The sequence below is a fragment of the Neopsephotus bourkii genome, unplaced genomic scaffold (genome assembly GCF_033783945.1).
Source record: "Neopsephotus bourkii isolate Nb327-2 ecotype Australia unplaced genomic scaffold, CSIRO-AGI_Nbou_v1 NB_1792, whole genome shotgun sequence".
NCBI classification, from domain to species: Eukaryota; Metazoa; Chordata; class Aves; order Psittaciformes; family Psittacidae; genus Neopsephotus; species Neopsephotus bourkii.
This window is the reverse complement of record NW_026902266.1, coordinates 5020051-5034261: the sequence shown is the minus strand read 5'-3', so window position 1 is coordinate 5034261 and position 14211 is coordinate 5020051. Positions and strand designations below refer to the sequence as shown.

At 36.0% G+C, this 14211-nt stretch overlaps 1 protein-coding gene across 1 annotated transcript in view; it reads left to right on the top strand.

Annotated features, from left to right (window-relative positions):
- MUC6 (mucin 6, oligomeric mucus/gel-forming) overlaps positions 1-14211 on the top strand; it is a 69216-nt gene that overhangs the window by 25606 nt on the left and 29399 nt on the right. The window contains exons 6-16 of the mRNA XM_061380416.1: positions 1753-1993; positions 3587-3713; positions 4890-4977; positions 6943-7052; positions 8828-9035; positions 10199-10321; positions 11287-11407; positions 12282-12420; positions 12584-12688; positions 13038-13110; positions 13378-13515. Coding sequence (XP_061236400.1) covers positions 1753-1993; positions 3587-3713; positions 4890-4977; positions 6943-7052; positions 8828-9035; positions 10199-10321; positions 11287-11407; positions 12282-12420; positions 12584-12688; positions 13038-13110; positions 13378-13515 — 1473 coding nt within the window. The remainder of the gene's footprint in view (positions 1-1752; positions 1994-3586; positions 3714-4889; positions 4978-6942; positions 7053-8827; positions 9036-10198; positions 10322-11286; positions 11408-12281; positions 12421-12583; positions 12689-13037; positions 13111-13377; positions 13516-14211) is intronic.

Here is a 14211-nt window from a genome sequence, read left to right as displayed (position 1 = left end):
ATTTACAGACATTCTTCCTAGTATTCCATAATCTTAATATTTTATGTTAAAATACTGTGCTTTACTGTTGCCTACTGTTAAAAAGCAACTCTGTACTGCAAAAGTTGCTGCATTTCAGTGGTTGATAGTGAAACTGTTAATCTAGTTTAGGGAAAATGCAGAGATCTAGAACAAAAGAATTCTATCAAATGCAAATTTATTATAATGAGAAGCAGAGAGTGGCTTGAATTAAGTGAATTCTCATTCAGCATATGCATGGAAAAGCTACATGAAGTTCATCCTAGAGGTAAAAATAGTTGAACTTGTGCCCAGACAAAAAATATAATAAAACCGAGCAAGTCATCTCTGTCTTCTTTCTGTTCTTACAACAAGAACAGTAAGACATGGATATACACAAAGTAAAGGAAAATCTAGATATCATTTAATGAAACTGAACTCAAAAGACAAGTATAGAGTCTAGTGTTAAATATCTTGAGTTATTGACATTCCTGTCATAATTTTCTATGATAATATTTAAATAAAAACAAATACACTGAAAGCACACCTACATTTATCGAAAGGGGCTCCTATTGCACTCTGACCATTGTGCAGCCCCAGGTAACCATTTCTTGGCACACTCTGAAAAAGCTGGGATTTGCTGGTTAGTATCACTTCAGCACAGTATATTACACTAGCTAGAGCTGGGCATGAAGAATCAGTAACAATTAGCCAATTCCTATTTTCCAGTCAGACGTTCTGGACAGCACAGAAGTATGGAAGAGGAGTACTTTTTGCCAACAGGTAACAGCTCACTGGGAAACAGTATTTTCTACTTGATCTGAATAAAACCAATACCATTCTGTAGCCATTTGATCGCTCTTTGAGAGAGCAGAGAATAAAAATTGCAGGTAAACTTTGCAAAATTTTCCTGATACTTCATGCTTCTGAGATATATCTGAAGATACCTGAGCTTCAAATAACTCTAAAAGCAAAAATAATTAAAAAATGAAAAGTAACTAACTGAGTCTGGAAATACATAACCAAGGACATATTACTGACTTCAGTAATTCTGTCATTTTCAGAGGGACAGTTCAAATGCTTTAAGTAGGTATAGAAATACCTAACATTAAGTGCTAGACTTATTTTTTTTTAATGATTTATTTCAACCTCCTAAAATCTGTCCATTTAGATGAAAAGTGATTACTTTTTAAAAATGAAAACTGAGCAAAACATTCCTTATATTTACAAAGCTGGCTGGAACTTTTTCACAGAAACAGACCCAAAATAGTGGAGACTTACAAGCTGGGCTTTGAAGACTGTTTTCTGACATCTAATGATCTGACTGTACAATGAATCATGATACAGTAATGCCATATATAGCTTTGCAAATGTTCCTGAAATGTTAGTTTTTTCCAGTAGCAAGCTGTCACCTCTGCAAACAGATTGTGCAGACTGAAGTAAGAAGATAAACAGTTATATATTCCATGAAGGAGATGGAAGTGTGTTTCCCAAGCTAGGAGGTCTTCTCCATTTACAGTAAATAAGAATATTGCTCTGACTCCCACTACTGTTTCACTTCCTGATTTGAGATAAAATTTTGAGGTTCTAAAAAAAAGTCTAGGATTTTGCTTAGATAATTAATCTGAGTATAATCTTATATAATCAATCTGAGTATAAATAGCTTTTCTTGCTATTTATAACTGCAATAGCAATCAGAATGAGCAAATATGCTGTTAGGAGACCTAAATCCTCTTTTCTCTTTCACTTTTATAGTTCTGAGCAAGGATTCCTGTTCTACCTGGGGCGGAGGGCATTTTTCCACCTTTGATAAATACCAGTATGACTTCACTGGCACCTGCAACTATATCTTTGCAACTGTATGTGATGAAGCCAGCCCTGACTTCAACATACAGTTCCGCCGTGGGCTGGACAAAAAAATTGCAAGGATCATTATTGAGCTGGGACCTTCTGTTGTCATTGTTGAGAAAGGCAGCATTTCTGTCAGGAATGTTGGGTAAGATTCTGCAATTAATGGGAAAAAAACCCCATATTTAAAGACAGCAGAGGGTTATATATATAGCAGTCACACTGAAGACTACTTTGTATCAAAAATGAATCAACAAATTACAGAAGTTAGTACACCTAGTCTTATTTCTTCCTTTCAAGCATTCACATTCTATAGATGAGTATTTCATTTGCAGGTACTTGAATCAGGCTTATTTTCTGTAGTTAAAGGGATAAACTAATAACCTTCCCAAATCAAAACAGTTCTAACATTGAAACTAGTCTCATATGTACTGCCAGTTTGCATATGCATATGCCTCTACTACAAGAACAGCTTATACCCTTTAGTAGATACTAGTTGAGATTCCTGTGTTTTGCTTAGAGTTCATTTGTTTTGAGACTTAGATAACTCTGAACCCTCTATGCTAAAGAGACACATAAATAGGTTATAAGAAAAACTTTGAACTGTACAAACAATAGAGACATATCAGAAGAGCTCACAAAAAGGTCCCTGTGGATTAGACCACTGTCTGTATACATTATTCCAAGGATTACTGTGTCCAGAGAGCAGCTGTTTTACTGTGGAATTACACTGATGGGAAACTTTGGGTTCTGCATCATTCATTCTTCTAGACAAAATGCTCCCATAGAAGGAAATGTTTCATTGGAAGTTTTCAGCATTTTTATCAGATAGGCTTGAATTTTTGTCTGCGAGTATACGTGGGTACAGGAAATACTTGAGTGTGGATTGTCTGTATCTTCTTATACTTACCTGGGTATAATAACCATACTGACAAAAAGAGATCTTGAAGCTATACCTTATTTTAGCAAATTGTATTTATTAAAAAAAACTTTCTTTATCAGTTAATGTCCCAGGAAAATTATATAAAACTGTGGACCTAACCAAATGATCTGCATTTTAAGTTTTTATCCTACATTCACAAGAACCAAAGGCTTTGGCTGACCTGGCTTAGTGTTGCACATAGCCCTTCTTCAGGTAGAAGTCTGGCCTGGGCAACTTCAGAAGGTCCTTTCCAACCAACTTTTCTATGATTATATCACATGCTTACTGACTATTTAGCAAAATATACTTTGTCTTTAATGTTGTTAGTTTGTAGCACTAGAATTCAGCTGCAAGGATGAAAACCTAATTTGCTGCAACATTCCCATAATGTGTTTCTCTAACCTTGTCAGGTTTCAGTTACAGCAATAGTTCCTATATTAACAGCCTGTAAGCTTTTCAGGGTAATCAAAATAATACTACCACACAAACTGTACTGTTACAAGTTCTTGAAACATATACCTTACCTATACGTTAATAAAACCAAACCAAGTGAAGATGCCAAGTTCTGTGCAAACATTTTCACTAGTATACTGACTATGCAACTGTCTCCTTGAGATTCTTCTATGAAACTGTTGACACTGATTTTTCAGTCAAGAGAAATTTTAATGTATCTTGAAATGCTACAATTACAAAGGAAAAAGATCTATTTTATGTTGCTGCAAGTACTCAGATTATATATGTATTAGATCCAGAAAAGATAACTAATACCTGCTTAATAATGGTATGAGATGGTCAGTTTCTCTTCTTGCATTATTACAGTGTCATTAAGTTGCCTTACACCAGCAATGGAATTCAAATAGCACCTTATGGACGCAGCATTCGTCTGGTGGCCAGACTGATGGAGATGGAGCTAGTTGTCATGTGGAACAATGATGACTATCTCATGGTTAGTAAAATGTTCTCATAAAGCAGAAGAGAAAATGCTCACTGATTTACTGGAATGAGAAGATGTCTTTAAACTTAATGGGTGCTTTTTGCATGTGTTTACTATTTGGATATTTATTCTTTTCCTGTGTCATCCATTCACCTTGAAAAAAACATCTTGGCTTTTTATATCTGCATGTTCCTTTAACTTCCAGCTTTGGTATGTAACTAAAGCCACCAATGTTGAGATTTGTGGGTGCTTTCGCAAATTTTAAACTTTCCTCAAGCTATTCCAGCAGCTACAGTGTTTTGCTAAAGGGCTGTTGAAATTATTTAAAGTTGTTTAGAATTTCTTTATGCATAGTGTATGTCTTAATCTTGTCGTTTCTACTGTGCTTCCCCCCCACGTCTTTTTTTTTTTTTTTCAAACATATGGTGCTTTTACCAGCTCTTTTTTTTTTTTTCTTCTTTTTCTAAATCTTGTCATGTTTTCCCTCCAAAATGACTGATATATTTTAGAGAAGTGGATACATTTCCTCAGTGTGAGAAATCACAAAGTCTCCCTGCCACAAAAGACACTGAATTCTATGCTAAAATGGAGAGATTGTTGTGTGAGAGGTTGTATGGGAGATTTATCAACATTGCTATCACACATGTAACAGGAAATGCTACTGTAATCGGTATGCACTATATCCTACCTACAATCAAATTATTTCCTCTGATGTAAGGTTTTTATAAAATTACATTGATTGTAGCCAGTAGTAGAATAACCACTTTATTCTCTAGAGCAGTAAATAATTGAATAACCTTCTGAAACCAGTTATTCTTTCTATAACTTTCAACTTCTTAAGACAGTGAACCTGAAATTCATGCTCTATCAACAAAGATATGAGCAAGGAAACAGCATCATTTCCTTTTCTATTTTTTCTGGTTCCTTAGAATATCTTTCCCTTCAAATCTCTGCAAATGTCTTTTATTCTTTTCCTAAATTAAAAAAATCACAACAATCACTACTTGCCTATTTGGTAAAAGAAGTTACTGCTTCCAAAATGTTTCTTCTAGCCAAGTCACTGAAATTAATGAGAAGTATCACCTTTAATTGGATCCTTGAACTGAATGTGTTTGAGAAAAGTAATGCTTTATAGATAATTTTTAGTTAGGGTGATCCTTTTAAATATGTTGCTTTGCTTTTTTTTAGGTTTTGACTGAAAAAAAATATATGGGGAAAACCTGTGGAATGTGTGGAAATTATGATGGTTATGAATTGAATGAATTTGTGAGTGAAGGTAAACTCTAAGGACATAGTGCATGGAAGGAGAGATAGTTAAACTGAGTCAAGGTGGAAGCTGAATACTGTAGTAACTTTTCTCTAACTGCTCACTCAAGTTTTTCAGAATTGAGTAAAGCACACCTATATGTCACCAACATACTTGTCATTTGATTATGCTACACAGTATAATTTAGTATGATGATATTATTGTGGGTTCCTCAGACAAGTGGTAAGAAATCTTATATTTCAGAAAACTGTGATAAGGACTACTCTCTCCCCTAACTTTCAGAGCAGTCTAGTTGTATAGCAAGCCACAGTAAGTGAAATAATTACATTAGGCAGAAGTAAGAATCAGGCTACAATAAAAAAAACATAGTGGACAAGAACATTAACAAGTAGCATTTCCCAGTAAGGATGGATCTTTAGAACAAAATAGTTGGTGCAAGGACTTGACATCAGCATTCTATGTAGTTTGGGGGGTTCACTTCACAGTCACTCTAATCTGCTGAACTAATGCCCATTATCACTGGGAGATCATTACACATGCTCTTGGAGCACATCTTCTGCTTTATTTTTCATGTTAAAGGAACTCAACAATGGAAATAAAATTACACGAAGTGGGAATGTTCAGAAGATTAACTTTAAAAGCACACTGCTACTCGGAACTCCAGTGCCAGTGTAGGGGCATTAAACTGCACAGTAGACTAATCTCAGATCTACACTGCCAGATGCAGTTTTCTAGTGTCCTGGGTTTAGCAGTAGCAGTCATTTTTCTCCTTGGCAGCTGGTGCAGTGCTCTGTTTTGACTTTCGGACTGGGAACAGAGCTGATAACAATGATGTTTTCGTTTGGCCAAGGACTTTGTGAGCCTCATGCTCTGCCAGGGAGGAGGGGAAGCTGGGAGTAAGCAGAGACAGGACACCTGACACATCACAGAATTCTAAAAAGTATACAGTATTTTTGGGGTTGTGATGAGTTTAGCCCTACATGTAATAGAAGATATTAGAATGGGGATGAGGAGAAGAGGCATTAATTAACAGCTGGTGAAAGATAACACAGCTGGCAGGAAAACAGTACCAGCTGGCATCATGTAAGTTAGTAGATATGATGTAGAATCATAGAATAGTTAGGGTTGGAAAGGACCTTAAGATCATCAAGTTCATCCCCCCCCTGCCATGGGCAGGGACACCTCGCTGTATACCGTATCACCCAAGGCCTCGTCCAACCTGGCCTTGAACACTGCCAGGGATGGAGCATTCACAACCTCCTTGGGCAACCTATTCCAGTGCCTCACCACCCTAACAGGAAAGAATTTCCTCCTTATATCCAATCTAAACTTCCCCTGTTTAACTTTTAACCCATTACCCCTTGTCCTGTCACTACAGTCCCTAATGAAGAGTCCATCCCCAGCATCCCTGTATGCCCCCTTCAGATACTGGAAAGCTGCTATGAGGTCTCCACACAGCCTTCTCTTCTCCAGGCTGAACAGCCCCAACTTTCTCAGCCTATCTTCATACGGGAGGTGCTCCAGTCCCCTGATTATCATTATGGCCCTCCTCTGGACTTGTTCCAACAGATCCATGTCCTTTTTATGTTGAGGACACCAGAACTGTGCACAGTACTCCAAGTGAGGTCTCAGGAGAGCAGAATAAAGGGGCAGGATCACCTCCTTCGACCTGCTGGTCACACTCCTTTTGATGCAGCCCAGGATATGGTTGACTTTCTGGGCTGCAAGCGTTCACTGCCAGCTCATGTTCATTTTCTCATCTGGCTCAGAGAAACCATCAAGGTGATAAAAAAGTATGCTTTACTCAATAGACTCCGTTTAAAGGGCAAAACAGGTAGTTATTTATCAGGTAGACTAATCAGTAGGATATTTCATAGTCAAAGAGTAGAATCTGAGTTTTGCTACATCACAGCAATAAACAAATAATGTCCATGTGGGCTTTTGCCTGACAAAATACAAATGTTCAATTTACAGGTAAATTGCTGGATACATATAAATTTGCTGCATTACAAAAAATGGATGATCCATCGGAGATCTGCCTGTCTGAGGAGATATCAATTTCCCCTGTTCCTCACAAAAAATATGTAAGAAAGATCTTCTTTGATTTTCTACAGCATGATTCTTAACAGAGGTAGAAAGACAGAAACCAGTAATGGAGAGGCAGTGATTTCGTAAAACTGACTTCCATGAAAATGGGTAATGTCAAAATTTGTATAGAATGACATAAGAAAGGAGTTCTTCTTCTAAAATACATTTTGAAAAAAGTCCTTGGGCATTTTTGAGGCTGCATTTGTATCATTCATCTAAACCTAAGAGCGCTTAGCCCACAGCTTTCTGAAATTTCATGCAAGTCATCACAGGAAATTTTTTGAACCACTCAAAGAACTTCTAATTAAATAACAAGAGACCTGATGTTATAAGCTGTACAGACTTGAAACATTCAAGAATACCTATAACATATTGATAATCCTAATTAGGATGATCCTGTTGTTTTACCAAACATTTCCACACAGATTTTGCATTCCCACACAGATTTTACAGAATCATAGAGTGGTTTAGCTTAGAAGGGATCTCTTCAGATCACCTAGTCAGACCCCTCTGCTCAAGTAGGGTCAGCTAGAGCAGGTTTTCCAGGCCAATGTCCTGGTTGGTTTGGAGTATATCCTGCATAGACCTACCAGGCTGAGGAAATGGAAACTGCACAATTTCTCTCACTTATTATTTTTTCTACCTAGGAAGTCATAAAGACACCATATATCTAATGGCAAATACTCACTGCTATTCTCTGTAAGGCATTTAATTTTACATAGAGTGATCATGTTCTTTGGTTCTGTTTGTATCTCTTCACAAGAATATGATCTTACTTTGCAATTCTCATTTACTTGTATATAGTATACAGGTTACTAGTAATTACAGAATTCTTAAAAAATTTCTCTTAAAATAGGAGACTTTCTTCTTTTTGCCTTAACACTTTCATCTTACTTATCTAGCAACCCAAGAATCTCTTAGTTAGAACATAGAAACCATTCCTGTTGCTAAAAAGTTATGGTTTCACACTACAGAGGAAGAGATAGCTGGAATTCATAGATTCATAGAATGGTTGGTGTTGGAGAGGACCTTAAAGATCATTTAGTTCCAACCCCCTGCTGTGAGCAGGGTCACCCTCCCCTAGATGAGGTTGCTCAAAGCCCTGTCCAGCCTGAGATTCTCCTTTTCCCAGAACAGAAAAACAGAAACATTAGTTTTGTGACATCCCTTCTGCAAGAAGAGCAAGAATAAAGGACAGGAATTTCTGTGGGTCATGTGAAGAAGATACTTTATTGAAGAAGCGGGTTGTAAATATTACTTGTATTCACATTGAAAAATTACTTTGATCTGGTGAAGAACTTCTGTTGCCTGGCAGGTTTAATCTTTTTACATTTTTTTCTCTTTGAGGCCTTACACTGCAGTGAGCAATGTGATAGGCAACACAAACATATCAAAAGTTTGCTCACAGAGGAACAAACGTTGTCACACTGGGGATGTCTGTTCTGGAGCTGAATCTCTATGAGATGACATACTCCCTGCCTGTAGTGTTCTCAGCCACTTTTAGGGGGATTGATAGTACAGAAGGAATTAATTCATTTTCAACTTAATGAGAAGTGGAACTAATTCAGCACATCAAATCCTTCAGTTATACAGTGGATTTATATTCCCTTCTATTTATGAATTTCTCATGCATTTTAAGTCGGATACATATTACTAAACTTCAGGGGAAAACAGAAAAGAAACCAACAAGAAAATCATAACTAGCAATGATGTTATATTGTGGTTTTCACATGGTGAAACCACTACTAAGAACAATTTTCTTTTTATTTAGGCCATGATCTGCTCTCAGCTACTTAACTTGGTATCACCAACCTGCAGTGTGCCAAAGGATGGGTTTGTCATTCGTTGCCAGCTTGATATGCAGGACTGCAGTGAACCAGGACAAAAGAATTGCACTTGCCCTACACTGTCAGAGTATTCAAGGCAGTGTGCTATGTCCCATCAAATGGTATTCAACTGGAGAACTGAAAACTTCTGCTGTAAGTTCAATCATTTTATTCATAGGAGATTTTACTTAACCTTGCTATATCTTACACACTCTGTGTAATAATGAGGATGAAGTGATAATGAAATAAACTGTCTCTAATGTCTTGAATCATATTATTTTCTTAAGAGTAACACTGTTTTTTGGTAAAGTCTTAAGAAGGAGAGCGTGGAAATTTCAAAGGAAAAAGCTTTTAAAGGGCCTCTGAAGTCTTTGAACCTCTTTTGCTAACAATTGCCATAGCCCCTTTTATTCACAGGAGATTTTCAGTAGTCCATTTTCAGATGCTTGACCTTTTTAGTTATATCTAATGATTGGAAAAAAATAAGAAGCAAATCTTCTATTACTCTCCAAGCTGTACATGATTAGACACACTTTTCTTTCAAGTGCCTATTTACTATCAAAATTCTGATTAATTTTCTTGCAGTCCTTCTAAATCAATGTGAAACCTCAGTCTCTAGTCAGTGCTATGTAGCAGGATTCATTGTTTTATAAGAGAATTTGTTTATCACAAAAAGAAAGTCAAAAGTGACTTAAGTTTAGGTTACTTCTAAACCAATTCACACATTAAATTACCAGAGATGCAGCTCATATCAAAATTTAAGAATTTAAGAATTTGTAAATCAATGCCAAATAAGCAAAGGTAATGAATTTTTTAGTCCTTATTGTTTCTTTGTCAGCCTCATCTCTAACTGCCTCTGTTTCCCTACCTCACTTGTTTTTACTCTTTCAGGTAAGATTGAATTTATCACATTTATATATGTTCTATGTTCCATATATTAAGATTTCTAGGTAGCTGCATTCTGAAAAGCAGATGATGTCTGAGAAGCAGGAGCTATATAGAAGATGAAGAGTTGTATTCTTTAAATTCTTCAAGTACTATGGAAAATCTGGTTTGTAGTAGTTTACTAGACTGCAGTACAGCCTGCTTGCCATTCTTCAAGCTTCTGAAAGGAGTTTCTAATAAATAGGGATGAAGAATGAATAAAAGCTAGAGTGAATATGGTGGTAATGATGAATATTCAAATGTTGAACTGAGTATTAAAGCAGGATAAGAGAACATTAGTGCCAGTAATCACAAGATCTTCTCCATCCTAGGTGGTAGATGAGATCTGTGTTTACACTTTAAAATCCTAACGCTTTCGCTGTTTGTTGCAGCTGTGGGAAAATGTTCTGCTAACCAAATCTATGAGGAATGTGGTTCTCCATGTATTAAAACCTGTTCCAACCCAGAGTACAGCTGTTCCAGTCACTGTACCTATGGTTGCTTTTGTCCAGAAGGTATCATTTCTGTATTCATCATATCTTAGATGGCACATACAAATGTTTCTGGCATATATCCAGTTAAGTGTAATAGACTTCTTAATAATGAACTAGCAGTGCATTTCAGGGCATTGTGTTGCTAGAACTTCCATTTTTCATGTAACATAACTGAAGTCTTGAGTAGTCATGGTCCTTAAAGGTTCTTGATTACTATTTACAAGAACAGATTGGGAAAGCATTCTTCTTACAAGACCTCAATACGTGATGGGATTATTATATGCTGCCTTTTTGAAATTCTGTGCTGTAATATACATTGAGTAAGATTTAATTAATTTCTTACCCTAAAGAGGTGTCCAGCATTTCAGGCCACCAGCAACAGGTAGCATACCTCAGAGAATTTTTTCAATAGTGTGGGCATTTAGTAAAATCCCTTTAAAGTAGTTTAAGATTAATTTCCTGAAAAAAAAAAAAAGTATTGACTATCGTTTGCAATGTTTCTTGAAATTTCAGAACTGTCTTCCAAGGTTATTGTGCTGTGGGTATTTACATCAATATCATAACCATTTTAGAGTAGTCAAAAGTAATTTGTTCTGAGCTACATATTTAAAGCTAGACTTAGTACTCTAGGAAAAAGAAGGTGTCCATTCTTCAAAATTTCCAATTTAATTAGTCTTACAGCAAAGTATAAAATTTGAAAAAATTACATTCACACTCTTATTTCAAGTTAAATTAAAATTTCAAATAAAGACAATTGTCTGCACTTTCATATAACAAAGTAGCCAAATGTTGTTATCACTTGGAAAGAGTCGGTTTTATTTTAATTAAGAGAAAATGCCCTGTACATTACATCTCTAAGTATGGGCACTGACTGTGCAAGAATAGCATTCTCAAGCTAAGTTAGGAAAGCATTCAAGCTATATTATCTTTAGTGCTAAGTGAGGATATGGAGAAGTATTTATTATTTTGTTTACCATCTTTGGCAGGAACAGTTCTTGATGACATCTCAAAGAATCGAACATGTGTTCACATTAAGCAATGTCCATGTACACTAAATGGGAAAACATATGCTCCTGGTGAGACAATGAAAGCAGCATGTAGGACCTGGTGAGTAGCAACAGGTACTTTCATGAGAGGATAAAGAGCATCCTCACCAAGCAATTGAAAGATTTAGCTTAACTTACCAGAGCTGCAAAGATTTCATACCATCTCCAAGGCCACCTTCTTGGAATGTCACAAATCATATATTTGTAATTGAAGATGTACATGTCTCATTCCAGATTAATCTCTACAAATATAAATGCTCCTTTAGGCCACACAAAACAGTAGCATTTTTATCTCCTTTATGAAAGTGGAAATAAAATTAGTACAAAACAAATACCCAGTGTTTTCAGTTTCTTCCTCGCAATCTCAGAGTTTCTGATACCAAGTCGAAAAACAAAATTTCTGTTTTGCAGTGGTAAATAATTCTGACAAGTTTTTTTTTTAATTTTTAATTATTTTTTAATTGGAATAATTTTTTTTGTGTTACATCTCTTGATACCATAATTCTAATAAGTAGAAGAATAAATAATGCAATTTGATTATCAGAATTGTAACAATGAACACTTCTCATGATCGATCTATTCAGGAAAGTTTACTGACAATACATACGAGAGTTCAGCAACTTTCGATTAAGATGAACAACTTCAGCTGATAATCATACAGAAAGAAAAGCAGTGAAAGCGTAAGGGGAAAAGTGAAACAAATGACATCTCCTATTACTAGGAAGTAGCTTGAGTTTTTGGAGGGTAAAAAAAGAAATTTCAAAAAGGTGGAAATAAAATTTCATAATCTACATGTATGTTACACTGTGTTCACTAACCCATTTTGCGTATTGATCAGCTACAGCAAAAATTCCAGACATAAGGATCAAATCCTCTGCTGGTAATAGTGCCTTAGTATGAGAATAAACTCACACAGAATTTCTTGTTTTCCTTAGTAAATGTACAATGGGTCAATGGAACTGCGAAGACTTGCCCTGCCCTGGAAGGTGTTCACTGGAAGGAGGCTCCTTTGTTACCACATTTGATTCTAGATCATACAGGTTCCATGGGGTTTGCACTTACGTTCTTATGAAGGTAATTCCCTGCAGTCTAGAAATATACAATGTCAAATGGACATATTTGAATCTGTCTTTGGTTTCCTATTGGAACACAAACTGAGGTCATCCTATGACATAGATTTATTCTACAAATCATTGTTATGCTGACACAGACTTCCCTTTTCACTATTTCCCTCCAGAGTCCCAGCCTGCCACACAATGGAACTCTAATGGCTGTATATGAAAAGTCTGGTTATTCTCATTCTGAGACATCACTTAGTGCTGTAATTTACCTGTCTACAAAGGTAAGTATTCCCTCCACAGGTTCTCTCTAGCATTTCAGTAACCAGATTAGCAAAATAGATACTTAAAATCATTGCTGGTAGCCAGAACTGAAAAAATTTAAGGGACAGGTACTAAAGATATGTTCCACTTCATACGTACATAATAAAGATCTCAGCTGATACATCAGCTCAAGAAGTTAGAGTATTTTCAAAGTGAAAACTGAAAGCAATGTGGGATAACATGAGAAAAAGCTTGAGTCAGTGTTTTCCTATTATATAAGTTATTGACAATACAGTTGCTTCAGTTAAAGAACATATGAATACCATCAGCACAGATAAGTACTTCTGGTTCCATGTCCTTTTCTTACAGGATAAAATTGTGATTTCTCAGAATGAGCTCCTTACTGACGATGATGAACTTAAGCGGCTACCTTACAGATCAGGTAAAGAAATGGGAATATATGTAAAATCCAAATTACATTAAATGTCTGTTTTACACAGCCCAGCATCTCTTCTCTCACAATTGCCAGTAGCAGAGTTTTTAGAGGAAGCTTAAAATCTTTCACATTGCATCTGTCCATCTATGGAGAGTTGTGTGTGGAAGAAGGTGACTCATAGAATGCTAGAATACTTACATACGCATTGAAATAATTACTTTGCAATATTCTATGCATCCAAATTTCTGTTTCTATATTTCCTTGTTCTTTTAGGAGACATCACTATTTTCAGACAGTCCTCGATGTACATTCAAATGTATACAACCTTCGGGCTGGAACTTGTAGTTCAAACGTCACCTGTTTTCCAGGCCTATGTTAAAGTTGGACCACAATTCAAAGACAGAACTCTAGGTAAGAAATCTGGTCCCCATGTGAAGGAGAAAAATGTAGGGAATGCAATTTTGAAAGCAATTTTAAGAAATTAATATATTTCTTTTGCTAGTAACTTTGAAATAAAAAAATTAGATAGGTGACATTTTTCATGTAGTATAATACTTCACATGTTTTATGTGTGCTTTTTTCAATATGTGCTTTACTTCACAAGAACAGGCAATAAACTGGTCTGTGTGGTCTCTACATCTTGGAGCATGTGGTTCTTTGAACACAGTACATGATCACTGTAAAGACAATGAGCCTAGTAATTTAAAAGCTTCTCAGCACCTGATGGAGGTGTTTATTTTTATTAGACAGCAATGTTAGCCACAAAGGCATCTCCTGCATTCTAATTGTCTGTGGGGAATTACAGAGAGGCTTTGGCATTTAAAAGAGTCTAAATGTATATTCTTTGTCTTTACAGATATTATATACATAAGAAAATGTGTAACTGCAAAAGTATTTCATGACCTTTCTCTTTCACTTGATTTAAAAACACCAAAAAAGCCTTTTTTTCTAAAAACAAGACAAAAACTTCTCTATGAATTTGTCATTGAAGTGGGCAGTCTTAAGTTGAAGAGGCAGAGGCTCAGTGCCTGTGTAGATAATCAAGATTCTTTCTCTGGCTGCTTGACCGATAGTATTCATTGACACTCCATATAGAACTTTTGAATC